Raw genomic sequence first — 27,178 nt, forward strand, 5'->3', positions numbered from 1 at the left:
GTACTTCTTTAGTGTTGCTGACGAGACGCTATTCACTTTATTACACATTCTGGGCCATGGACGCAACCTTTAGCACTAGTAATATTTGTTTTTTAATAGCTAGCTAATAAAGCCAAGGATAGTTGGGGAAATAAGTAGTAGCCGGATTGGTAAGTATTCGCTTCTAAACTCGTTTCCGACAGGAGGATGTAGAGTGACAGGCTTGCTATGGAACCAGCTAACTCATAGCTGGTAAACCCGAGAACTGTCATGAGAGAGCTGTCATGTTACAATGTTTCCTGCCTAGCTAGGAAACGTTGCGGTATTATGTAGCTAGCTAGCTTGCGGTTTTGCTGTAACACGTACGTCCTATTAGATATACAATGTAACTAATCACGAGATTGTTGCCAACTTGTACTATAGCTAGCAACAGTAAACAGTTAGTTTTTGTGTGACCTCGGCCCTTGATGAGAACAAAGATAGCTTCTAACTAGGCTATGTCGTGCTGGTCATTCAATTATTTCCCCCTCCCTGTTTTCCTCTCCCCATTTTAGCTACCAAACCTATCTGATATTTAGAATGGTAGACATTTGAGTTCAAATCTTGAATCTCCTTTAACAAAGGGTTATGAACGGGAGAGGAAATTACAGTGACTCAGATTTTTGTAGTCATCACTCCATTTATATACAAATGAGTATACAAAAGAACACCTGCTCTTTCCATCACAGACAGTGTAGATGAAGGGGAAGAGACAGGTTCATGAAGGATTTTTAAGTCTTGAGACATAGATTTTGTATGTGTGCCATTCAGAGGGTGAATGGGCAAGAAAATATATAAGTGCCTTTGGACATGGTATGGTAGTAGTTGCCGGGTGCACCAGTTTGTGTCAAGTTCTGCAACGCTGCTGGGTTTTTCACTCAACAGTTTCCTGTGTATCAAGAATGGTCCACTGCCCAAAGGACTTAAAGACAACTTGACACAACTGTGGGAAGCATTGGAGTCAATATGGGCCAGCATCCCTGTGGAATGCTTTCAACACCTTGTAGAGTCTAGGCCCTGCAGGTGTTCCTAATGTTTAGCATACTCCGTGTACATGGTCTATGCTCCAAATATGAGGCTCCAAGACAGGCGATGTGTGGATGACAACAGCTTGTCAGCTATCACTTCCTGCTTTCCAAATGCAAAAGTGATACTTCTTTGTACCTCTTCTGTAAGGTGCAGTTTAGGTCTACCCATTCCTAATCCAACTCCACGAGCCTGCCCATATTTTCCTTTCCCCTTGATTTTCCCTTGCGGATCTAGGACCAATTTGCATCTATACCCTAATTTACCCGATGGCTATTTTGAGCAATTGTCATATTGTTTACACACCCATCAGCTCCTTCTGGACCTCGTTTGAGTAATTGACACCGAGCATTCTATAGCGATTGGTGTTCAGATTCCCTTCACATCCAGTACCTGAATGTTTTCTCTTTTACATCATCTGAAAGGGAATGATAGATGAATAGCAAGTACTCTGAAATCCCATCAATACAACCCACTAGGAAAAGCCTTCAATTCAACATCTATTCCACGTTGGTTCAACGTAATTTCATTAAAATGACGTGGAAACAACGTTGATTCAATCAGTTTGTACCCAGTGGGAAATGGAGTCAAATGTCAAGGCCCATGTCAATTCTGATAGCCCCTATGCACACATTGGGGCCACACTTGCTACCATTTGTCTCAAAATGGGTCATGTGCAGTTTGCGAACAATTCGTTCTTTTTGAACCACTCTTTTTACTGACTCAAGAGTCATGGTGAGTTTTTCCTGAGTGACTCGTTCATTTTAGCGGTTCGTTTGAGCTGCTGGACGCAATGAATTCTATATCAGGATTAATAAGCGCTCCTCCGGTGACCCAAGATACGTGCTCCGACCAACAATTTTCATATGTAGGCCTATGCACATAGGCAAAATAGATCATGCCGCAGGCATCATAGAGTAGAAAAATAAAAGTTAACAAGTGATAAATGATCGTATGGTGCAAGAATGAATGCAATTAATTGATTATCGAATACTATGATGGACACAGCGTCTGCTCAACAAACTTTACTCGAGAACGAATCGCTGGAGTGCTGCAATTCGTGAACGATGTTGCGCTTATCATTCTCACGGCAGTATAGCCGAGGAGCGCTCATCTTTGTTCTCTTATATCGAGGAGGAGTTGAGTATTGATAACTGGTTTCTGGCACAACATTGAGTCACAATCAGTCGATACTTGTAAAAAATAGAAATTCTGGAAAACATACCTGTGTGCTTGTTCCTGTAGAAATGCAGTCCTTCCGCGGGGTGCTGAAATTCATACTTAAAAAAAATATATATATAATTTTACCCGCTTTTGGCGATGAGCCAAGTAAAGCTATTTTTGTTAACTTTCTGATTGACTTTGTTTTTACTTTCACTATACAGTATGTTAGCTAAAGTGTGATGTATTCCTGTAACAACCAACTATACGAGCAATGGAATGTGGGACATTCCTTATGCCGCTGCTACCTTCTACCACTCCCGATATACCAAACCTTTACTGCATGCCGGATTGTCACATTGATTATGACACATGGATTTAGAATGAGGGAGAGCTATTCTATAGGTAGGTGTTGCTCAATGTCTATAAGACTGATTTCCCCCTTTTAATTTGAATGTTTATCTTTAGGTTGCAGAGTCTGGTTGAGGCTGGTTGGCCGGTGAATGCACAGAGTGAAGAAAGTGAAACGTGGGAACAAAACAGAAGGTTACTGGAAAAGGTATGGTGTCCTTGTGTGTTCAAATGACCTGTGCGAATAGCAGTGCTAGATCAGTATTTTTTCCAAACCCTGGTCCTCCAGTACCCCCCCCCCCAACCGTACACATTCTATTGTTACCCTGGACAAGCACACCAGATTCATCTTGTCAACTAATCATCAAGCCCTCAATGAGTTGAATGAGGTGTTTGTCAAGGGCTACAACGAAACTGTTGGGGGTACTGGAGGACCAGGGTTGAGAAACGCTGTGCTAGGTAACCCATTGTGTAGGCCGATACATTTGTGAGTCTCTGTCTGTGTGCGTTTCCATACCAGATGCAAGTGCCATTTGTTTGTGAGCATGTAAATAACCAGTGGGTTGTCTCTGGGTTGTTTCTCCCCCCCCCTCTCAGTTCTTTAGAAGTGAATATGACGGCGGTGGACGGGCTAACAGACAGCACAGAGGTGGTGGAGATGGAGGACATCCCGTCTCAGTTCTACGTGGAGAAGCACTCGTGGGATGGCCTGCGTGACATCATCCACAGCAGCAGGAAGTACTCGGGAATGATCGCCAACAAAGCGCCCCATGACTTCCAGTTTGTGCAGAAAAACGATGAGTCAGGCCCCCACTCCCATCGACTGTACTACCTCGGTGAGGCTTAAACCACCCGCCACTGAAGATCGTCACGCTATTGCTCAATCAGTGGTTCATTGAGTTACGCTTATGTTACGCTTATGTTTTTACAATTAACTGCACCGTGTTGCAAGTTGTACCTTGGTCACCTAACTCGTTTTCAATTCCAATGCATCTCTCTACCAGGGATGTCTTACGGAAGTAGAGAGAACTCACTGCTCTACTCAGAAATCCCCAAGAAGATCCGGAAAGAGGCCCTCTTGGTGTTGTCGTGGAAACAGATGCTGGATCACTTCCAGGTGAATATCACTTATCTAATTTGTTCCACTGAAACCTAATGACATCCAAACTAGGGCTGAATATTATCCCAAAATCAACACTTTTTCCTTCCAGAGAAAATGTAAAGCCCTCCTGTGCATCCTGGTATTTCCGTTCAAATCGGAAATGTCTAAAGCGTATAATACCACCACCCAGAAAATCTGACATGATTATACCACTGTAAATTGGTAAATATACAGAGGAACACCGGTTTCTTGTGGTATTTGCTGCAATTGAATCAACTCAAAGTTCTCTGTCACCACACTAGGCTATTTCGTTGATGTAGCCTAGTTTTAATGTGGGCCTATGAAGCACTGTTTGCCAACTGGTAATGATGAGGTTATTACAGCCTACTGAAAATGACGTTTGTTTTAGCCTACCTACTTATTGTGGCATATCCGATTCTGCGCTAAATAAACAGATACGCAATAGCAGCAAAAAGCGGAGATTCAGCACCATGGATAGCGCCGCGGTTGATCAATTAAATCCGCAAATCTAACTAGTCAATCCCGTGCCGTATAGTCTGTGGCCCGTGCTCTCTTGCATGCGTCTCATTAGGAGGATTTCAAAAAGTCACTTGTTGGTAAGAATAAGCATTTGCTCCATTCCCTGCTTCTGCGTCAATGAGCCTACAAACGCTGCACTGTTCGTTAGACTTGTCATTCACAATTTGACATTTCATATTGTCACCTATCAGACTATTGTCAATTTAATATTGGTTTTAGGGTACATCTATTATGTGGTCACAGCCACCGGAAAGGGGAACGGTTGTGGTCTTGCCTCAAAGTGCCTGTATTCTCCAACAGTTTTGAATGGATCAGCTTGTACGAAGCACCCTAACACAGGAGGGAGGCATAAAATGAACAGACGAGAGGCAGTGATTTTGGTTACTTTTTTTTTGTATCGTTTACTAAACGGGTCTTTCGCCCGACAAGATAACTCCAGTACAGGGAACTTCTAATGCTGAAACACCAGGGTAACAAAACACATAAACGAAGCCGTTGACCAAAAGGCTGTGGCCAAAAATAGAAAGAAAAACACCAATCGGCTACTCCTGTCTTAGATAGGAGGAACACTTCTCTCTACCTGTCTTAGACTATCGTCTACACGTAACAGTTACAGGAGGAACACTTCTCTCTACCTGTCTTAGACTATCGTCTACACATAACAGTTACAGGAGGAACACTTCTCTCTACCTGTCTTAGATATTGTCTACACATAACAGTTACAGGAGGAACACTTCTCTCTATCTGTCTTAGACTATCGTCTACACGTAACAGTTACAGGAGGAACACTTCTCTCTACCTGTCTTAGACTATCGTCTACACATAACAGTTACTGGAGGAACACTTCTCTCTACCTGTCTTAGACTATCGTCTACACATAAGTTACAGGAGGAACACTTCTCTCTACCTGTCTTAGACTATCGTCTACACGTAACAGTTACAGGAGGAACACTTCTCTCTACCTGTCTTAGACTATCGTCTACACATAACAGTTACAGGAGGAACACTTCTCTCTACCTAAAGCCTGCCTTGGATAACAGAGAGACAAGGTGCCCAGTCACATAAGCTTTCTCTGAGGTAGGAAAAACCGACGTCCTCCCAGGTCCCCGTCTCTATTCCCAATCCTCTCCAACTCCTACCCTGGCACACCTATATAGAGGAAGACACAAAGCAATTAGGGGGCCCAGCTGTGTAATAATTGGCTTTACACTGAGTACCTATCCCCTGAGAAGTGTGCTGTTGTGTCGTCTTCCTCCAGCTGGTGACTGAAGTATGTGTGTATATACACTGCTCAAAAAAATAAAGGGAACACTTAAACAACACAATGTAACTCCAAGTCAATCACACTTCTGTGAAATCAAACTGTCCACTTAGGAAGCAACACTGATTGACAATAAATTTCACATGCTGTTGTGCAAATGGAATAGACAAAAGGTGGAAATTATAGGCAATTAGCAAGATACCCCCAATAAAGGAGTGGTTCTGCAGGTGGTGACCACAGACCACTTCTCAGTTCCTATGCTTCCTGGCTGATGTTTTGGTCACTTTTGAATGCTGGCGGTGCTTTCACTCTAGTGGTAGCATGAGACGGGGTCTACAACCCACACAAGTGGCTCAGGTAGTGCAGCTCATCCAGGATGGCACATCAATGCGAGCTGTGGCAAGAAGGTTTGCTGTGTCTGTCAGCGTAGTGTCCAGAGCATGGATGCGCTACCAGGAGACAGGCCAGTACATCAGGAGACGTGGAGGAGGCCTTGGGAGGGCAACAACCCAGCAGCAGGACCGCTACCTCCGCCTTTGTGCAAGGAGTAGCACTGCCCTAGCCCTGCAAAATGACCTCCAGCAGGCAACAAATGTGCATGTGTCTGCTCAAACGGTCAGAAACAGACTCCATGAGGGTGGTATGAGGGCCCAACGTCCACAGGTGGGGGAACATGCTGCCAACACCGTGCTTCACCGTAGGGATGGTGCCAGGTTTCCTCCAGACATGACACTTTGCATTCAGGCTAAAGTGTTCAATCTTGATTTCATCAGAAATGTTTTGGTACCCTTCCCCACTGTGCCTCGACACAATCCTGTCTCGGAGCTCTAGGGACAATTCCTTCGACCTCATGTCTTGGTGTATGCTCTGACATGCACTGTCAACTGTGGAACCTTATATCGACAGACAGGTGTGTGCCTTTCCAAATCATGACCAATCAATTGAATTTACCACAGGTGGACTCCAATCAAGTTGTAGACACATCTCAAGGATGATCAATGGAATGGAAACAGGATGCACCTCAGCTCAATTTTGATTCTCATAGCAAAGGTTTCTGAATACTTATATAAATAAGGTATTTTTTAAATATTTGTTTTTTATACATTCGCAAAAATGTCTTAAAACCTGTTTTCACTTCGTCATTATCTGGTATTGTGTGTAGATTGATGAGAAACATATTTAATACATTTTAGAATAAAGCCGGAACGTAACAAAATGTGGAAAAAGTCAAGGGGTCTGAATACTTTCTGAATGCACTGTGTGTATGTGTGTGTATATATAAAACATCCTGCTTATCTTAGTTTCCATAATTAACAAATAATATTTGTAATAATGTAGGCAGTTCATGATTGTTTCCTCTAACCAGGATTGCCATTACGAACATGACATTTTTGGCAAGCAATTATTATTTTAGCAAACAATTATTGTGATCCATCCTATATTGTCCCTAACATCTTTACTCACAAGCAACAGTTGTGGGATACATACATACACAAACACAAACACGCATACAAATGACTTTTCCCTCTTTCCAACACTTCCAGGCCACCCCGCACCAGGGGGCCTATTCCCGAGAGGAGGAGCTGCTTAGGGAGCGAAAGCGTCTGGGAGCGTTTGGGATTACCTCCTACGACTACCACGCCCAGACCGGCCTGTTCCTCTTCCAGGCCAGCAACAGCCTCTTCTATTGTCAGGACGGTGGCAACAACGGCTTCATTGTGAGTTTTACCCCCCCCCCCTTCATCATCAATCAAGTGTATTTATAAAGCCCTTTCTACATCAGCGGTTCTAAATTCCTCTGTTTAAATTTAGACCATCCACTGCTTTCATTTCTTCACAGTCACAACAGTAAGTTAGCAGCTTGCCATAGCCATCATAGCCATTGTATGGTGAATAAAAAGTTGGCAACTCAAAAGGTTGTCAGATATGTTCTGGTACTTACAGTTGAAGTCAGAAATGTACATACACCTTAGCCAAATACATTTAAACTCAGTTTTTCACAATTCCTGACATTTAATCTGAGTAAACATTCCCTGTCTTAGGTCAGTTAGGATCACCACTTCATTTTAAGAATGTTAAATGTCAGAATAATAGTAGAGAGAATTATTTCAGCTTTTGTTTCTTTCATCACATTTCCAGTGTGTCAGAAGTTTACAAACACTCAATTAGTATTGGTAATTGGTAGCATTGCCTTTAAATTGTTTAACTTGGGTCAAAAGTTTTGGGTAGCCTTCCACATGCTTCCCACAATAAGTTGGGTGAATTTTGGCCCATTCCTACTGACAGAGCTTGTGTAACTGAGTCAGGTTTGTAGGCCTCCTTGCTCGCACACGCTTTTTCAGTTCTGCCCACAAATTTTCAATAGGATTGAGGCCAGGGCTTTGGGATGGCCATTCCAATACCTTGACTTTGTTGTCCTTAAGCCATTTTGCCACAACTTTGGAAGTATGCTTGGGGTCATTGCCCATTTGGAAGACCCATTTGCGACCAAGCTTTAACTTCCTGACTGATGTCTTGAGATGTTGCTTCAATATATCCACATACTTTTCCTGCCTCATGATGCCATCTATTTTGTGAAGTACACCAGTCCCTCCTGCAGCAAATCACCCCCACAACATGATGCTGCCACCCCCGTGCTTCACGGTTGGGATGGTGTTCTTCGGCTTGCAAGCCTCCCTCTTTTTCCTCCAAACCTAACAATGGTCATTATGGCCAAACGGTTCCAATTTGTATTTCATCAGACCAGAGGACATTTCTCCAAAAAGTACGATCTTTGTCCCCATGTGCAGTTGCAAACCGTAGTCTGGCTTTTTTATGGCGGTTTTAGAGCAGTGGCTTCTTCCTTGCTGAGCAGCCTTTCTGGTTTTGTCGATATAGGACTCGTTTTACTGTGGATATAGATATTTTTGTACCTGTTTCCTCCAGCATCTTCACAAGGTCCTTTGCTGTTGTTCTGTGATTGATTTTCACTTTTCGCATCAAAGTACGTTCATCTCTAGGAGACAGAACGCTTCTCCTTCCTGAGCGGTATGATGGCTGTGTGGTCCCATGGTGTTTATACTTGCGTGCTATTGTTTGTACAGATGAACGTGGTACCTTCAGGCATTTGGAAATTGCTCCCAAGGATGAACCAGACTTGTGGAGGTCTACAATTTTTTCTCTGAGGTCTTGGCTGATTTCTTTTGATTTTCCCACGAAGGCCTTGAAATGCATCCACAGATACACCTCCAATTGACTCAAATTAAGTCAATTAGCCTATCAGAAGCTTTTAAAGACAAGACATCATTTTCTGGAATTTTCCAAGCTGTTTAAAGCCACAGTCAACTTAGTGTATGTAAACTTCTGACCTACTGGAATTGTGATTCAGTGAAATAATCTGTCTGTAAACAATTGTTGGAAAGTAGATGTCCTAACCGACTTGTCAACTATAGTTTGTTAACAAGAAATTTGTGGAGTGGTTGAAAAATTTGTTTTAATGACTCCAACCTAAGTGTATGTAAACTGCTGACTTCAACTATATATGAGCTGGCTAGACAAAGAAATCCATTATTAATTTGGTTATGTAGGTACTAAGAAACATACAACTAATACAATTTATTTTCAAAAAATAGAATAGTATATTTTGAGTTTAATTATATTACTGGTCTGTGCAAATGTATTATTTAATTTTGTTCATTCAAGAGACATACTTAGCTTACATTCCCATGCCCTGATCAATCAACACACATATTTTATTGTAAGAATTAATATAATGGAATATAACAGAATAAATCATATTTTCCCACACAACTTGAGTGTCACTAACGTGTGGAACCGCTGTCATATAACAAATGTTTAAAACATTCTGACTTCTGTAAGGTGATTTCAGAAAGTTGCTTTTTTGATCCACTTTGCATGTGATCATATCATTGTGCGCTTTCTCTTATTTCAAACGCCCCAATGTTTATTTTGTCTGTAGACAAAGATAGCGATTTGTTGTTTAAGTTAGGTTAATATGCACACATTTCTATCATTTATTAACTAATTATAAGGGCCTTTAAATATTTACCTGTCAAAGTCAATAAAAATTATGAAATGGCAGTGTGCATTCCCCCGTGCTAAATGCCAAAGCATTACCGCACAAGGACAGAACGAATGAAGAATGCATTAAAATGATTTCTGTGAAGCTGTGATTTTAAATTTTATTTAAATTATAATTTTTATTTAACTAGGCTAGGTTAAGAACAAATTCTTATTTTCAATGACGGCCTATTGGGTTAACTACCTTGTTCAGGGGCAGAATGACAGTTTTTTTTTTTGTGTACCTTGTCAGTTCGGGGATTCGAACCTGCGACCTTTCAGTTACTAGTCCAACGCTCTAACCATTAGAGCGTTGGACTACCTGTCGCCCCAAACTTGACAAGGACAAGTTTAATGTTGGACAACAATATAATGTTAATGATTTAATGCGTGCGAAAGATGGTAAGTTGGGGGGACTTTTAAATACATTACAGCAATCCTGATTAGGTCGGTTGTTGGAAATAAAAGTACAGGCTTTGTTGCCGGCAATACCTTTCAGATATAAAGAAAAGGTGGCAAAAAGTTGCCGGCTTGGTAAAGTTGGCAGAAAAACGTCTTGGTATGGAAGGTCTTTGCATAAGTATTCAAACCCCCTCGAGGATTCAAATTGATTGAATTGATTTGTCATTTCTTTGTAAACAATCTATCACAAAATACTCTGTCAAAGTGGAAGTAAAATTCAAACTTTAAGAAAACACATTTGGGATTGATTACACCTGGATTGTGCAATATTTGCCCATTTTTCTATTATTTAAAAACTTCTTCAAGCTCTGTCAAGATGTTGGGGATCATGGCTCGACATCCATTTTCAAGTCTTGCCATAGATTTTCAAGCAGATTTAAGTCAAAACGGCAGGAACATTCACTGTCTTTCTTGGTATGCAACTCCAGTGTAGATTTGGCCTTGTGTTGTAAGTTATTGTCCTGCTGAAAGGTGAATTCCTCTTCCAGTATATGGTGTAAAGCAGACTAAAACAGGTTTTCCTCTAGGATTTTGCCTGCGCTTAGCTCCATCTCGTTTATTTTATCCTGAAAAACTCCCCAGTATTTGCCAATATCAAGCATACCCATACCATGATGCAGCCACCACCATGCTTGAAATTAAGGAGACAGTTACTCAGTGATGTGTTGTGTTGGATTTTCCCCAAACATAAGGCTTTGCATTTAGGCCAAAAAGTGTATTCCTTTGCTGTGTTTTTGTTGCAGTATTACTTTAGTGGGTTGATGCATGTTTTTGAAATATTTTTATTCTGCATAATTGTATTCATCTTTTCACTCTCTCATTTAGGTAATTATTTTGGAGTCACTACAATGGTGTTGATCCATCCTCAGTTTTCTCCCATCACAGCTATTGAACTTGGTAGCTATTTTAAAGTCACCTGTGGCTTCATGGTAACATCCCTGAGTAGTTTCATTCTGGTCCTGCAGCTCAGTCCAGAAGGATGACTGTATCTTTGATGTTTCTGGGTGGTTTAATACATAATCCACAGCATAATTATTATCTTGACCATGCTTAAGGAGATATTCAATATCTGATTTGTTATTGTTACCCATCTACCAACCACTGTCCTTCTTTATGAAGGAAAGCTCCCTGGTCTTTGTTGTTTTTTGTAGTTCTTTGCTTGATATTGAGTACTTGACTGTGGGACCTTACAGATAGATAGTTCTATGTATGGGGGACAGAGGAAGGTGTAGTCAACCCCTAATATTATTATGTGATTTATTATGCCAAATGTTATCCCTGAACTAATTTAGGCTTGCCTAAGCAAAGGTTAAGCAACAACTATATTTTAGTTATTCCTTTATTAAATATATCTTTCAAAAGAAATCTTCCACTTTGACATTAGAGTGTTTTGTGTAGATTGTCGGCAAAAAAAAAAGACAATTACATTTTCACCCCACTTTGTAACACAATGTAATGTGTAGAAATCCAAGGGGTCTGATTACTTTTACCAGGCACTGTAAGTGCGCCAGTATAACTGTTTTAATAGTGTTTTCTAGAGCTTTACACTCACTTCTTCCCTTAGTTCTCTCAGGTTGTGGTTAGGTTATACATTCTAGAGAATAGGTTGGCTAAATGGGCTCGATTTGACACCATGCCTACCGTTATGTTGTTTTCTATACATGGCCTGCCTCGGTGTTCACACTTGTCAAAATATCTGTCGAAGACCGAACCTATCATTGCAAGCAGTCTTTGATTATTCCCTGTTGTGGTTCAATTATGACCATCCTGGGATTTGATATCTGCGTCATTAAGTGGAATGAAAAAATCCTGTAGTTGAGATAATCATTAGTGTTACGAACTGCACAGCACCCAACGCCACTGCAATGAATGACTGTCGCTGTATATATGGTTGTCTTCAGGGTTGTATTCATTAGTGCACATTGTAGAACAACGGAAAAAAGGTTTTCAATGGAAAACGAAAACAAGCCGTTGTGTTGGACAAGTCTAGGTCTTCCTGTTTCAGTCTGTTTTGTGCCGTTTGGTGCCTAATGAATACGACCCTGTACACTGACAGTGTGTTTCCTGGTTAAAAAGCAGTCTGCCCCCATGAAGCCGGTGGAGATTAAGACACAGTGCTCAGGGACCCGCATGGACCCCAAGATCTCCCCAGGAGAGCCCAACTTCATTGCATTCATCAACAACAACGACCTGTGGCTGGCTAACATCAAGTCTGGGGAGGAGAGGAGACTCACCTTCTGTCACAAAGGTCAGGGGGGGGTCAGCAACTTTTGGATGTTTGTTGTACTGTAGTCGTATGGAATTGTAAACGTTTTCTATGCCATGCTGCTGACACTGAATAGATTTAATCAAATGAATGAATCCCCTCTCCCTGGGTCAGGTCTGGATAATGTGAAGGAGGACCCCAAGTCTGCGGGCGTGGCCACGTTTGTGATCCAGGAGGAGTTTGATCGCTTCACTGGCTACTGGTGGAGTCCATCTGCCGTAGAGGGTGAGTAGGGTCACCATCTATCACTCTTTCCATACGAGTAGAGCACTACTCACTTTCATGCGAGAGAAATTGGGCTCTTCTGTAATCAAGTAGTCTTGTCATTCAGTCAATCAGTGATGCTTTGATGAACATTGTACAGGCTTCAACCTTCCCCAGACACTGTCATCATGAAGATGTCTGTCATATAAACACCAGCTGTATCTGTATGCATTTCCAGCCTGCTTTTCCCTTCTGTTAGACTCAGATGGGGGGAAAACCCTGCATCTGCTGTATGAAGAGGTGGATGAGACGGAGGTAGAGATCATTCATGTTCCCTCTCCAGCCCTGGAGGAGCGGAAGGCCGATGCCTACAGATACCCCCGCACAGGTGAGCCCCCCCGGCGCAGGTTGAGGCCTACTGATGTAGGATTGTACATTATGTGTATGTAGTAACACACGTTAGTAATGACCTAATCAAATCATTTCAAGAGTAGAGCTCCTGAGTTTTCTTTTCTCTCGATCTATAATCTGAATGTTTCTATTTTTCTAGGCAGTAAAAATCCACAAACCACCCTCAAACTGTCAGAGATAAAGACTAACAACCAAGGCAAAGTAAGTTGCCTACTTTCAACTTCTCTCTCTTTCATTCTCTTATTTCTCTCTCTGCTCCCTGCATTGTTTTCATGAGCAGACTAATTACGTCTCTCCGTCCGTCTCTCCGTATGTCTCTCCGTCCGTCTGTCCCTGTCTGTCTCCAGATCATGAGCATCCAAGACAAGGAGCTGGTTCTCCCCTTCACCACTCTATTCCCCGGGGCGGAGTACATCGCCCGGGCAGGATGGACGAGTGACGGCAAATAGTGAGTGTTACGGCAAAATGTTTCCCCAGGGAACGCATTAGTCTTGACCTCTCTCTGTTTCTTTGTTGGCTTATATTGGTTAGAGATGGGGGATGTACAACTGATTCCCAACGGGAAGAAAGCTGCTATGGTTGTGTATGTGTTAGTTGATTAGTTTAATCAGTTGTGTTAGTGTTGAGCTCAAACACATGCCTGTACACCAGGGATCATCAACCAGATCCAGCCGCGGGACGATATCTTCTTGAGCGGATGGTCAGGGGGCCGGAACATAATTACAAATAATTTGTAGACTGCAAATTTGACCGCAAGAAGCCCAAACAGATATAATGTTTGAGTGCGTCAAGAAATGCAACACTGCTGGGTTTTTCACGCTCAACAGTTTCCTGGGGTGTATCAAGAATGGTCCACCACCCAAAGGACATCCAGTCAACTTGACAAAACTGTGGGAAGCATTGGAGCCAGCATACTTGTGGCGCACTTTCAACACCTTGTCCATGCCCTGACGAACTGAGGTTGTTCTGAGGGCAAAAGGGGGTGCAACTCAATATTAGGAAGGTGTTCCTAATGTTTTTTTCCCCTCTATTATGCATGGGAATACTTTGGAACAGATTTCCAAAATTGAAATAACTTTGATCTTATTTGCTGGTGTTTTTAAAGTCTTTTATGTCCAACAATAAAACATTTAATAAAAATAAATAAATATACACTATATTTGTACATGATGTATCATGAAAGAAATTTGGCGATTGAAAGACATTTCATGTGAATATGTCATTATTTTTCTCTCCATCAATCAGCTGTGCTAATGGAGGTGTCTACTACCGTTACTATTGTGCAGGATATGACCGCATTGTTCCAGTAGACATATACACTATATAAGCTAAAGTATGTGGACACCCCTTCAAATTAGTGGATTTGGCTAGTTCAGCCACACCTGTTGCTGGCAGGTGTATATAATTGAGCACACAGCCATGCAATCTCCATAGACAAACACTGGGAGTAGAATGGCCTTAATGAAGAGCTCAGTGGCTTTCAACGTGGCACCGTCATAGGGTGCCACCTTTCCAACAAGACAGTTCGTCAAATTTCTGCCCTGCTAGAGCTGCCCCGGTCAACGTCTAGGAGCAACAACGGCTCAGCCGTAAGTGGTAGGCCACACAAGCTCACAGAATGAGACCGCCAAGTGCTGAAGCGCGTAGAGCATAAAAATCATCAGTCCTCGGTTACAACACTCACTACCGAGTTTCAAACTGCTTCTGGAAGCAACGTCAGCACAAGAACTGTTCGTCTGGAGCTTCATGAAATGGGTTTCCATGGCCAAGCAGCCGCACGTAAGCCTAAGATCACCATGCACAATGCCAAGCGTTGGCTGGAGTGGTGTAAAGCTTGCCACCATTGGACTCTGGAGCAGTGGAAACGCGTTCTCTGGAGTGATGACTGATGCTTCACCATCTGTCAGTCCGACGGACGGACGAGAACTCTAGCTTCCCCAATAGTGTAAAGTTTGGTGGAGGAGGAATAATGATCTGGGACTGATTTTCATGGTTTGGACTAGGCCCCTTAGTTCCCAGTTCCATATTTATTTTTTGCTCAGAAACCTTTTTTGGGGGGGGGGCTCCCGAATGGCGCAGTGGTCTAAGTGCTAGAGGCGTCACTACAGACCCGGGTTCGATCCCGGAGGACGCATGGCTCAAATTTATATTTGCCTGGTGTACTGTATAGGATCCAGTCAGTGAGGTAAAGTGTCTCTCTGTCTCCCTCTTCAGTGGTTGGGCCGTGCTGCTGGACCGCAGTCAGAAGAGGCTCCAGCTGGTCCTGCTTCCCCCGGCCCTCTTCATCCCCATCACAGACGACCCGGCCCAGAGACAAGAGAGCCTGGAGGCCGTGCCCGAGGATGTCCACCCTTACATTGTCTACGAGGAGACCACCGACATCTGGATCAATGTGAGATAGAGTTTCTGGGGATGGCACTTCTTAAGAGGCTGGGCACATCTCAGTCATTGTTTTGAGCATGAACAGGGAAAATAAACATTTTGTTAAGATGGAACATGAATAAGGTTTGGTAATGGAGGGGCCCCTCAATTTAACCCGTTTGTACTATATGAGAGAATTGTAGCTACCAGATTATGAGGTTAGTATTATGTGTACAATGAATCATAAGACTCTAGATTTGGTTATCCGTGCTCTTTCAAAAATAAAGGTTTGATGCTTGTTGGGAACTAGTCTTGGAACATTTGCCTATTGAGTTTGATTATTGAATTGACAGTTGGCAGGTAGCCTAGTGGTTAAAAGCCTTGGGCCAGTAACCGAAAGGTCGATGGTTCGAATCCCGAGCAGACTTGGTGAAAAATCTGCCAGTGTGCCCTTGAGCAAAGCACTTAACTCTAATTGCTCCTGTAAGTCGCTCTGGATAAGAGTGTCTGTTAAAATGACTTAAACATTACATGTAAAACAGTCACTATATATTGAGAGTGTATATTGACATAGAGTTAGATAGAGTTATCATAGCTTTCACTATTGACATATACACTGAGTGTACAAATCATTAGGAACACCCCCTTTTGCCCTCAGAACAGTCTCAATTCGTCATGGCATGGACTCTACAAGGTGTCGAAAGCGGTCCACAGGGATGCTGGCCCATGTTGACTCCAATGCTTCCCACAATTGTGTCAAGTTGGCTGGATGTCCTTCAGGTGGTGGACCATTTTTCATAAACACAGGAAACTGTTGAGCGTGAAAAACCCAGCAGCGTTGCAGTTCTCGACACACTCAAACCGGTACACCTGGTAGCTACTACCATACCACGTTCAAAAGCACTTAAATCTTTTGTCTTGCCCATTCACCCTCTGAATGTCACACAAACACAATCCATTTCTCAATTGTCTCGAGGCTTAAAAATCCTTCTTTAACCTTTAACCTTCTCCCCTTCATCTACACTGATTGAAGTGGATTTAACAAGTGACATCAATAAGGGATCATAGCTTTCACCTGGATTCACCTGGTCAGTCTGTGTCATGGAATGAGCGGGTGTTCTTAATGTTTTGTCCACTCAGTGTATATTTGCATAGAAGAATTGGGCCACGACAAACGAATAACAACTATGATTTTCTGTTGCCTCCAGGTTCATGATATTTTCTATCCGTTCGTTCAAACGTCAGAGGACGACTTCTCTTTCATATGGGTGAATGAATCCAAAACGGGCTTCAGCCATCTGTACAAAATCACATCAACTTTGCGACCAGGGTGCTTCCAATGGTCAGGAAACTACACACATACAGAGGGTGAGTCATTAGAATGAAGAACCTTTAACAACGTCAAATTGCCTTGAGTCTCAGATCCGTTTGTGCCGTCTTGCCAATGTCATTGCTGTCATCGTCATGTCACAGCACAAACAGATCCAGGACTCGGGCTTTGTCCTTCCTTCCTCGGGCTAATCCCTGATCTGTATGTGTCGTGGTTTAAGTGAATGGCGAGATCTTGAAGGCAATAGGATGTAACCTCGAAATATCTGCGGTCGCCACCCGGGCGTCAGATTGCCGCACTGTCAGTCAAGTAATGCTAGTGAAAGATCTCAAATCTCGATGGTCTCTTCCTCCTCTGCAGGAGACTTTAAATGTGCAATCAAGGAGGAGGTGACTCTGACCAGTGGAGAGTGGGAGGTGTTGGCCAGGCATGGCTCCAAGGTAGTAACTTCAGTTCATCAGATTAAAGCCCTTCCTGTCGCTGTGTTTTTGTAATCTGATATGTTTATAATGGATTTGTGTGTGTGTGCCCACGCTATTGTACGGTTATAATGCACTTTCTGCCGTCAAAATAAATCTCTGGACCCCGTTCTCTCTCTCTCTCTCTCTCTCTCTCTCTCTCTCTCTCTCTCTCTCTCTCTCTCTCTCTCTCTCTCTCCTGTCTCTCTCCTCTCTTATATTTTCTATCTCTATCTCTATTCTCTCTCTTTCTCTCTCTCTCATCGCGTGCTATCTCTCTCTTTCTCTCTCTCATCGCGCGCTATCTCTTTCTCTCTCTCTCTCTCTCTCTCTCTCTCTCTCTCTCTCTCTCTCTTTCACTCTGTTTCTCTCTGTCTCCCTCTGTCCCTCTAGATCTGGGTGAATGAAGCCTCTAAGCTGGTGTACTTCCAGGGCACTAGAGACACTCCCCTGGAGCACCACCTCTATGTGGTCAGCTATCAGTCCCCGGGCGACGTGGTCAGACTCACCAAGCCTGGCTTCTCCCACAGCTGCTCCATAAGTAAGGTACGGACGCGACAAATATGATTTAGCTAACGTTAGCATTACCCTTAGCCCTATCCCTTATAATACAGGGTAGGGAGTATACGTTTACTCTTTGGGAGTGACCTAACAGTAGTAGGCTAGCTCAGCATTTGATTTTGTAGCGCTTATGGGCTGCCTGGCATGCAGTGCTATTCGGAAACGTTTGTGTGCCAAGCCCCCCTCTGGCACCCCTGTAATTACAACTCTTACCGCCAAATGCATTCTTGAAACCGGGCTACAGGTTTTGGTGGAAAAGAGCCCTCTGTCGCCTGGCATTGCATTCACTAGCCACCTTGCCAAACAACATCGCTGCAGTAGGTAGTACCGACAAACACTGTACCAACCCTGACCTCTGGCACACTGCACTTAATCAACCTCTACCCACGCTTCATCAGATCATGCCACACAGGAACCTTAGGGAGGGACAGCTGATCCCTTCCCTGTGAGAAGCCTGGTTACATCAGGGAGCGTTGTGGAACTGCCCATGTCATACGGCGTAACCATCTGGTCTTTCTATGTGTGTGTCTGTGTGTGTCATAGAGAGGATATTGATGGATGTTGCTACAATGTAAGGGATTTGCCCTGGCCGTGAACAGATTGGGCCGAGTAGACAATGCTGTGTAGTGGGGTTGTGGCCTGTCGTGTGGGCATCTGGACCCATGTTGAAATACACAGGGAGTTGGTTCTGAAGCTGCTGGTCTCAGATCAGTTGTGTGATTTGTTTCAGGTGTGCATCTAACTTTATAAGATGAGCAGCAAAGCTGGCTTGAAATCAGGGCCCAGTGACGTTCTGTCTCCAATGTGAAGATTCATTCACTGCTACTCATCTCTTTTGTCTCCTTCTCTCACTCCTTCTGTCTTTCACTGTATCCCCCCTCTCCGCGTGCTCTGTCGCTATTCTTTACTCTCTCTCTCTCTCCCATCCCGCTTTCTCTCTTCTCTCGGCAGAACTTTGACATGTTTGTCAGCCACTACAGTAACGTAAGCACTCCCCCCTGCGTCCACGTCTACAAGCTGACCGCCTCAGAGGGAGACCCTCTCCACATGGTGCCTGAGTTCTGGGCCAGCATGATGGAAGCCCCAGGTATGGGTGACCGGATGAGAGGGGTTTAGGCCTCGTTCCAATACTTTTTAATCAACATCATTCCTTCCTGAGTTCTGGGCCAGCATAATGGAAGCCCCAGGTTAGGAACAAGGGGTTAGGCCCCATTCCAATACTTTTTAATGAACATCCTGAGTTCTGGGCCAGCATGATGGAAGCACCAGGTTAGGAAGAGAGGGGTTAGGCCCCATTCCAATACGTTTAAATGAACATCCTGAGTTCTGGGCCAGCATGATGGAAGCACCAGGTTAGGAAGAGAGGGGTTAGACCCCATTCCAATACCTCATGCATTTATGTTACAGTGCATTCGGAAAGTATTCAGACCTCTTGACTTTTTCCACGTTATGTTACAGCCCTATTCTAAAATGGATTAAATCATTTTCCCCCCTTCATCAATCTACACACTACCCCATAATGACAAAGAAAAAACAGGTTTTAAAATTTGTTTGCAAATGTATAAAAAAAACCCCGGAAATATCACATTTACATAAGTATTCAGATCCACTACTCAGTACTTTGTTGAAGCACCTTTTGCAGCGATTACAGCCTCGAGTCTTCTTGTGTATGACGCTACAAGCTTGGCACACCTGTATTTAGGGAGTTGATCTCATTCTCCTCTGCAGATCTTCTCAAGCTCTGTCAGGTTGAATGGGGAGCATTGCTGCACAGCTATTTTCAGGTCTCTCCAGAGATGTTCGATCGGGTTCAAGTCTGGGCTCTGGCTGGGCCACTCAAGGACTTTGAGACTTGTCCCAAAGCCGCTCCTGCGTTGTCTTGGCTGTGTGCTTAGGGTCGTTGTTCTGTTGGTGAACCTTCGCCCCAGTCTGAGGTCCTGAGCGCTCTGGGGTAGGTTTTCAGCAAGGATCTCTCTGTACTTTGCTCCGTTCATCTTTCCCTCGATCCTGACTGGTCTCCCAGTCCCTGCCACTGACAAACATCCCCACAGCATGATGCTACCACCACCATGCTTCACCATAGGGATGGTGCCAGGTTTCTTCCAGACGTGACGCTTGGCATTCAGGCCAAAGAGTTCAATCTTGGTTTCATCAGACCAGAGAATCTTGTTTCTCATGGTCAGAGTCCTTTAAGTGCCTTTTGGCAAACTCCAAGCGGGCTGTCATGTGCCTTTTACTGAGGAGTGGCTTCCGTCTAGCCACTCTACCATAAAGGCCTGATTGGAGGAGTGCTAGAGAGATGGTTGCCCTTCTGGAAGGTTATCCAATCTCCACAGAGGAGCTCTGTCAGATTGCTCAGTTTAGACAGGCGGCCAGCTCTAGGAAGAATCTTGGTGGTTCCTAACTTCTTCCATTTAAGAATGATGGAGACCACTGTGTTTTGGTGGACCTTCAATGCTGCAGAATATTTTTGGTACCCTTCCCCAGATCTGTGCCTTGACACAATCCTGTCTCGGAGCTCTACGGACAATTCCTTTGACCTCATGGCTTGGTTTTTGCTCTGACATGCACTGTCAACTGTGGGACCTTATGTAGACAGGTGTGTGCCATTCCAAATCATGTCCATTCAATTGAATTTACCACAGGTGGACTTCAATCAAGTTGTAGAAACATCTCAAAGATGATCAATGGAAACAGGATGTACCTGAGCTCAATTTTGATGTCTCATAGCAAAGGGTCTGAATACTTATGTCAATAAAGTATTTCCGTTTTTATTTTCAATACATTTGCAAAAATGTCTGAACCTGTTTTCACCTTGTCATTATGAGGTATTGTGTAGATTGATGAGGAACAAATGTGGCTGTAATGTAACAAAATGTGGAAAAAGTCAAGGGGTCTGAATCAGAATGCACTGTATATTCTTTAAGAATCAATGGGTATATGTCATTGCTACATACATTTTTGGACTTTTAAAGGAATCGCAGACTACCCCTTTTAAAGACTTATCGTTCCTTCGTTCCATGAGGCAATCACTGATCTTACTGGACAGGGGTAAACTCCACCAAGGGGTTCTGAGTTGCTCCTATCCAGTTGTGTTAGATCTGTGATTACTTCAATGAAGTGCGGAGGGATGGTGCAATTTTTTTTTTAGTATGCTTTGAATTTAGACTGCCCTTTTACTTAGTCACTTCTGAGTGGCCCAATCTGTATGACTCACTAATAGTCCACTATTTCATTGCTTTAAAGCAACATATCTTACTCCGTCATTACAATGAGGTCATGGGTGTTTCATAGTGACCTTTGCACCATAGGTAAACCAAGCTAAATCCAGATCTTATTAAATAATCCCATTGGTCTATTTTGGAGTAATACTTTGTGCGTAGTACATGTTGCATAATTAAGAGGAAATGTGAAGGTCAGCTATCTTTGTATTTTAGGAACAAAACAATCAATATATAAATATTTAGAGTAGAGTTGAGGCCGAGCGTTGATTATTTCAAGGCAGTGGCATCACCCGGAATCTTTCACTAGGGTAGCTAAGGGGTAGTAGCTTGGTCGTTGTGTCAGGGGAGTGGTGATGCCATAAGTCCACAGATTTATTAAAGCTACAATCTGAGATCTGTTTGATGTTCAATTCAGTTATTTATATATATTAATGAATTTAAGAGTGGATCCATTTCCCCATCTCTCAGCTATATACTAAAACAAGTAGCAGGGCTGTCGTTTTGCGGCAAAACTAATCCCAGATTGTAGTTTTTAAGCTAGGTGGGCAATTTTATGTCAGTCGATTATTGATGTCATCAGTACTTATTTCGCTGTCTGTATTTCAGGTTGCCCAGGAGACTACAAATCTCCGGAGATCTTTGACTTCCCAGGAAAGTCGGGCTTCCAGCTCTATGGAATGGTGTACAAGCCTCACAACCTCCAGCCTGGCAAGAAGCATCCCACAGTCCTCTTTGTCTATGGCGGCCCGCAGGTTTGTGGCTTCTCTCAGACATACCATTTTTCTTGTATGTCTGATTCCTTATAGAAATACAGTCAGATATGTGTGAGCACCGACGAGGTAGGAACTAGGGAAGGAGCCAGGGACTAAAATGGAACGGGTCCTTTATGACCTGCTTGTAACTAGCAATAATAGTGAATGCTTTCCTGTTTAACCCAGGAAATAGCCATTCCAAGCTCTGTCACCTTGCTTTTCACATACAGTAGCAAGACGTGTACAGGGCTGAAGTCCTGTGTTCTCGATAGGGCTGATCCAAACCTCACTGCGCTTGCTAAGATATATTTTATTTTCGAGTGATCTTTTCCAGCATGGTTCCAGCATCTACGATGGATGCGGAATCAGGTCGGCCTTAGTGCGGCTCGGCTCTGCTAGGTTTGTCTCAGTGGCGTGAAAATGGTATCTGTTTGTATCCACAGGTCCAATTGGTGAATAACTCCTTCAAGGGGATGAAATACCTGCGTCTCAACACCCTGGCCTCCCTGGGATACGCTGTGGTGGTCATCGACGGGAGGGGCTCCTGTCAGAGGGGCCTGGACTTTGAAGGGGCTCTGAAAAACAAAATGGTAGGATTGGTTTTCGAAAGCAACTATTTCCCTTCCAACCCATATCTTGCTTTTTGTTTATAAATGGTTTTAATACAAATGGTTCCGTCTTTTTGTAGTTAAGCGTGAAGGTGCCCGTGTTCAACTTTAGACACAGCAATGGCAAATTTGCACCTTGCCAACCAAGGCTGTTCCGGCTGTGCATGTTCATTAAAGCACATGTGTGCAGCGTGTACCTTGTGCTGGCTTACTTTATTTATTAATAATACTTCATACTATTTATTCATTGGGCAGCGCCGGTGTGACTATTTGGGATGTGCACTTCATATCTCTCACACATCTTTTATCCAGACTATGAATCGTTTTGGGGGAATTTTAGAACCATGTTCATTCTACCCAAGTCATCTGGGCATGTGGATTTATCGGTGTGACTAACGCCCTTCTCTCTCTGTCTCTCTCTTTCTCTGTCTCTCTGTGTGTGTTACCAGGGCCAGGTGGAGATCGAGGACCAGGTGGAGGGGCTGCAGTACGTGTCGGAGAGGTTCAACTTTGTGGACCTGAGTCGCGTGGCCATCCACGGCTGGTCCTACGGCGGCTTCCTCTCCCTCATGGGCCTCATCCAGAGGCCCAACATCTTCAAGGTGAGACGCGCCACAGTAAAAGGCACCACTCCTGACACAACAGAACACTAGAATCTCTAGATCTCGACTGGGCCGAGGTTCATTCCACAGAGTTGCATTACCTTCCCTCGACTATTTCCTTCTCCTTAAAATCAGAGTGGGCTGGATTGATTATGGATAGATTGAACCATAGATGGGATAGGTTTGATTTAAGTGTGGTATTCTGGATAGATGTAGTTTTCCCGTTTGTCCTCATGGTGTCGCTGTGGGTTACACGTCATTCCACACTGCAGTTCTCACAGTAGTCTTAGCTCACGGTGCCTGTCCTTAGTGGTACTGCTCTACACATCACGGTGGCGAAGATCAACAAGAGTATATTTCTCTCACCACCACTTCAGGGGTAAAAGGGGGCCTATTCAAGCTCTTGTCAATATGTACATTACTGCTTGACAGAAATCGGGCTTCATTGAACCATGAAACGGCAATGAAGAGAAGTTTAGACATGCGACTACTCACTACATGCCACCTGAACAAATTCCCACAGGCATCCCATCTTCTCAAACGCTGCTCGACCTGTCGTGTTGCGTTAACCGCTAATGCTGGAAATTAGCGCAAACTGAAGTGTGACATTTTGTTGTTTCAATGTGTCAATGTCTTAATTGTGTCTTTCCCAATGAAGGCTGTGGAGGGAGAAATAGCGGGACAGGCTATTCTAAAAAATAAAAAAAACAATCCCCTTCATCAATCTACACACTACCCTTTAATGACAAAGAAAACCCTTGACTTTTTCCACATGTTACGTTACAGCCCCATTCTAAAATGGATGAAATAATATTTTCCCCTTCATCAATCTACACAATACCCCCATAATGACACATAAAAAAACAGGTTTTAAAATTTGTTTGCAAATGTATAAAAAAAAAAAGAAACTGAAATATGACATTTACATAAGTATTCAGACCCTTTACTCTGTACTTTGTTGAAGCACCTTTGGCAGCGATTACAGCCTCAAGTCTTCTTGGGTATGACACTACAAGCTTGGCACCTGTATTAGGGGAGTTTTTGTGATGACCCTACTGAAAATAAATAAACAAGTAAAATAAATTAGGAAAAAATGGCAATGTTGTTGTTCCTTTCAGGTGGCCATAGCGGGTGCCCCGGTGACCGTGTGGATGGCGTACGACACGGGCTACACGGAGCGCTACATGGATACTCCTGAGAACAATCCGCAGGGCTACGAGGAAGGCTCCGTGGCTCTGCACGTGGACAAGCTGCCCAGCGAGTCAGTCCCGGTTTACTGCACTCTACAATTGAACGAATCTAAGAAATAAGAATAGCCTACTTATCTATCTATATATATACTGTAGATAACACTTTTGTAGTCTGGGTATAATGGTAGGCCCTCGGTCAGATGTCGGCATTGTAACATTTATCGCACAATTCTGTTTTACTTTCCATTTTGTTAATCATTGTTGGTTAAAAACGGGCATGGGTTTTGAGCAAAAAATGTCTTGGCTCAAATTTCAAGGACAAATGGGATGTTATTGAGTTTCACCATAGACATTTCTACAGGGGCGCAACTTTGGTTTTAGAAGTGGGGGACTCATTTATTTTTTTATCCAGTCGGAGAAACACTCCAAACAGCCTCTCCGACTGCTCGGAGGCGTCCCATGGTCCTAAAGCACACCATTGCCTCATTGTTTTTTTTAAATCACATTCCAATGATAAAACTGCCGGGGACAAAAATGCAATTTCAGAATGTGGTGGCCCCCCCACATGTCCTCCTCGTCCCCAGTGAAAGTTGCACACCCTGTATACATCTGTATACATTTTTAAAACCCAGGATATACTTACTATTGTATAATATTTTTTTTAAAGGGTGCAACATGATAATTGAACCTATTTTTATGTCCGTTTCCATCCCTTTGAAACCTTCTCCTTGTCCTCCCAGGCCAAACCGCTTGCTGATTTTACACGGATTCCTCGACGAGAATGTGCACTTTTTCCACACCAACTTCCTGGTGTCACAAATAATCCGTGCTGGGAAGCCATATCAGCTACAGGCTAGTATTGAACTTTTTCTACAATTTATTGATGCGTTTTTTCACATTTCTAGAATCAGTGTAAAAGGCAGGTTATGGATAACGTATAGTCACTGTGGGCCATAGGCATAGCAGCTTCTGCTGGATATAATCTTAATCACTTGGGTTGACGTAATGACAGTGCAATAACACAGTGCAGCTGTCAAATTAGACAGCTTTGCTTAAAACAGTGTAGGGCCTCGATGTTGGAATGCAACAGTTGGGTAACTACTGTACACTCTGCATCAACTATCTCTACGCTACCCATACTATTTCCTCCCTAACATTGTTGCACAATTAGAGAAAATACTGCTACAGTCTCTTCTATGTGCTGTCAAAGTGGGGCCCAGAAGCATATACTGGAATGCGCCTATATAGCATGAAGCCAACGTCTTAATTTATGACTAAACTGTCACTTAAAAATGAAAGCCAGCAGACCAGAAAGTTGGGCCTCTTTATTACTATACAGCTTCTTGGTATGAATGGGTTTCAGGGAATATTGCGTTTTCAGAACATTGCAGATTGTATGTAGCTGGAGTCACATGTGCTGTACAGTATGTACTGAAGCAGTATGTACTGAAGCAGGAATTGGTGGTTGATTTTCCTCTGTTGTTTTGCAGGTCTACCCCAACGAGCGACACAGTATTCGCTGCCCAGAGTCAGGAGAACACTATGAGATCATGCTGCTGCACTTTCTACAACAATACCTCTGAAACCGGGGTGAACGCCCCCCCCCCCCCCCCCCCCCGATAACCCCTCAACCTTGGCATAGAGACCTCGCACTCTGCAGCCACACCCATCCACCCCACATTTACCGTGAACTGGAGATCTCACTCAATTATACCTCCGCCTCTTTCCCTCTCTCTTTCTCTGTTGCTTGCTCTCTCCCTCTCTATTTCTCTGTTGCTTGCTCTCTCTCTCTCTCCCATTCTTCCTTTCTCTCGCCCCTAGGGTGGGGGGTATGGTTAGGTTACCTAAGGTGATCCAAGGCAGTGTTATCAAGTTTCACCGTGGAATGAAAGGAGGACAACATTATCTGGAGGCTCTCCCTTGTTTTCCCTCTTCTCTGGAACCATGATTGTTTTGCCAAATGTTTTTCTTTTTCCTACATTTTATTCACTCAAGTCCGTAGTAGGAGTGGGGTTCCTCAAACATAAAATGGAATCTATACAGACAGACAGAATATAGCTATAATACTTACTGTGAGTTTAAGCCTTGGAGGTGGTGTGTAATGGCTAGAGGAAGAAACCCTGCCTCTACTTGCATTCATTAACTATTTTAAGTGTGTATTGTTCAAATAAAATATTTGTATGGATTCTTATTTTATAATGAGTGTCAAACGAAGTCACCCATTGATATAAAGTCATTTTTGCGCCCTTTCTCTAATCTCGCCTCGTTGCTCAAGGTGTCGGCTTGCCTTCTGAAGATACAATATTTGCCAAAGTACTTCTGACTTCTGATCATGCTGTTATTTTCTTTTTTTACTGCAATAACGATGCAAGTGTGAGCAGCCGAGTCTTAAACAGCTTTTTACCACCTGAATAAAATTTATACATGACGATGAATAAATGTATAATGAAATCTCCGCTCTTTGTTGTTATTTCATTTATCACAGGAGAACATGAACAAAGATGGATGGATGGATGGATAGATAGATATATAGACATGCTTCAATGTCTCATATTGTACCTGATAACAAGCTGAGTGTCATGGTCAACTACAATGTGATAGATATCTTAAACACAGTGAAACTACACTCCATCTCAGGGCTATTCATCTTTCCATGTGAATAGGTATTTTCCTCTGACCCTCCTAGTTTGTTGCAGAGTGGGAAAGACATCTCTTCTCCCTTTGGAACAGTAAGCACCTTTGTAATCATTGAGTACTCATGCATCCACCTTCCCTTTGGGAGGGGGACAGTTGCCATGGCCACCAGGGATCTACGCTTGTGTTTGACGCTGCAGATGCCTTGATGTTACTGAGTAGACTCTGCTGTCCATGTGGACCACAGCATGAAGCTTTGGTAGCCATTTTGAGCACCTGTTTCAGAGAGTGAGACGTTCAACTGCAGCTAGAAATAGGACCTCACCCTTTCTGAATGAAGTTGAATTCTATTTTTTTTTTTATTGCAAATGGATAATCAAAGTAACGGTTTACCCGTTGGCTATTATTGATGAAAACGACAACATATTTGATTGTCATCCTCTATGAAAAAATACATCTCAAGAGTTTCTTTTCCATGTATGCATGATCCCTACCGGAAAGTGAATTTTGACCCTTGAAAGTCAGAATAATAGTCTGATTGTCACAGCAAGAAAATGACCAATTGGCTAGAATCACATCGGCACCCAGGCAGAATGC

The 27,178-nt window shown here is 43.2% G+C and overlaps 1 protein-coding gene across 3 annotated transcripts; it reads left to right on the forward strand.

The window, feature by feature from the left end:
* LOC129814321 (dipeptidyl peptidase 9-like) lies at positions 1–26,402 on the forward strand. 3 transcript variants are annotated; one of them, XM_055867388.1, is made up of 21 exons: positions 1–149; positions 2,674–2,764; positions 3,154–3,392; positions 3,561–3,673; positions 7,004–7,177; positions 12,057–12,228; positions 12,361–12,471; positions 12,710–12,838; positions 13,001–13,062; positions 13,209–13,309; positions 15,076–15,253; positions 16,431–16,590; positions 16,913–16,992; positions 17,404–17,556; positions 18,523–18,658; positions 21,402–21,547; positions 21,991–22,137; positions 22,605–22,757; positions 23,876–24,018; positions 24,688–24,799; positions 25,438–26,402. In XM_055867388.1, the coding sequence occupies exons 2-21, from the start codon at positions 2,709–2,711 to the stop codon at positions 25,528–25,530; spliced, it is 2,658 nt and encodes an 885-aa protein (XP_055723363.1). In that variant the 5' UTR covers positions 1–149; positions 2,674–2,708; the 3' UTR covers positions 25,531–26,402. The 3 variants fall into 3 exon arrangements, with proteins under 3 accessions (XP_055723363.1, XP_055723364.1, XP_055723365.1); XM_055867389.1 differs by having other exon boundaries at positions 12,060–12,228; XM_055867390.1 differs by lacking the exons at positions 15,076–15,253; positions 16,431–16,590; positions 16,913–16,992; ... (6 more) ...; positions 24,688–24,799; positions 25,438–26,402 and having other exon boundaries at positions 12,060–12,228; positions 13,209–13,310.
* The last annotated feature ends 776 nt before the right edge of the window (positions 26,403–27,178 follow it).

This window comes from Salvelinus fontinalis, chromosome 17, assembly GCF_029448725.1.
Source record: "Salvelinus fontinalis isolate EN_2023a chromosome 17, ASM2944872v1, whole genome shotgun sequence".
NCBI classification, from domain to species: Eukaryota; Metazoa; Chordata; class Actinopteri; order Salmoniformes; family Salmonidae; genus Salvelinus; species Salvelinus fontinalis.

Bases quoted from the DNA above. Each gene is read 5' to 3' on its own strand.
- LOC129814321 (XM_055867388.1), top strand. From the start codon at position 2,709: ATGCACAGAGTGAAGAAAGTGAAACGTGGGAACAAAACAGAAGGTTAC. The intron at 12,472-12,709 runs GTGAGTAGGGTC...CCCTTCTGTTAG, and splicing joins GAGTCCATCTGCCGTAGAGG to ACTCAGATGGGGGGAAAACC. The intron at 21,548-21,990 runs GTTTGTGGCTTC...TTGTATCCACAG, and splicing joins TTGTCTATGGCGGCCCGCAG to GTCCAATTGGTGAATAACTC.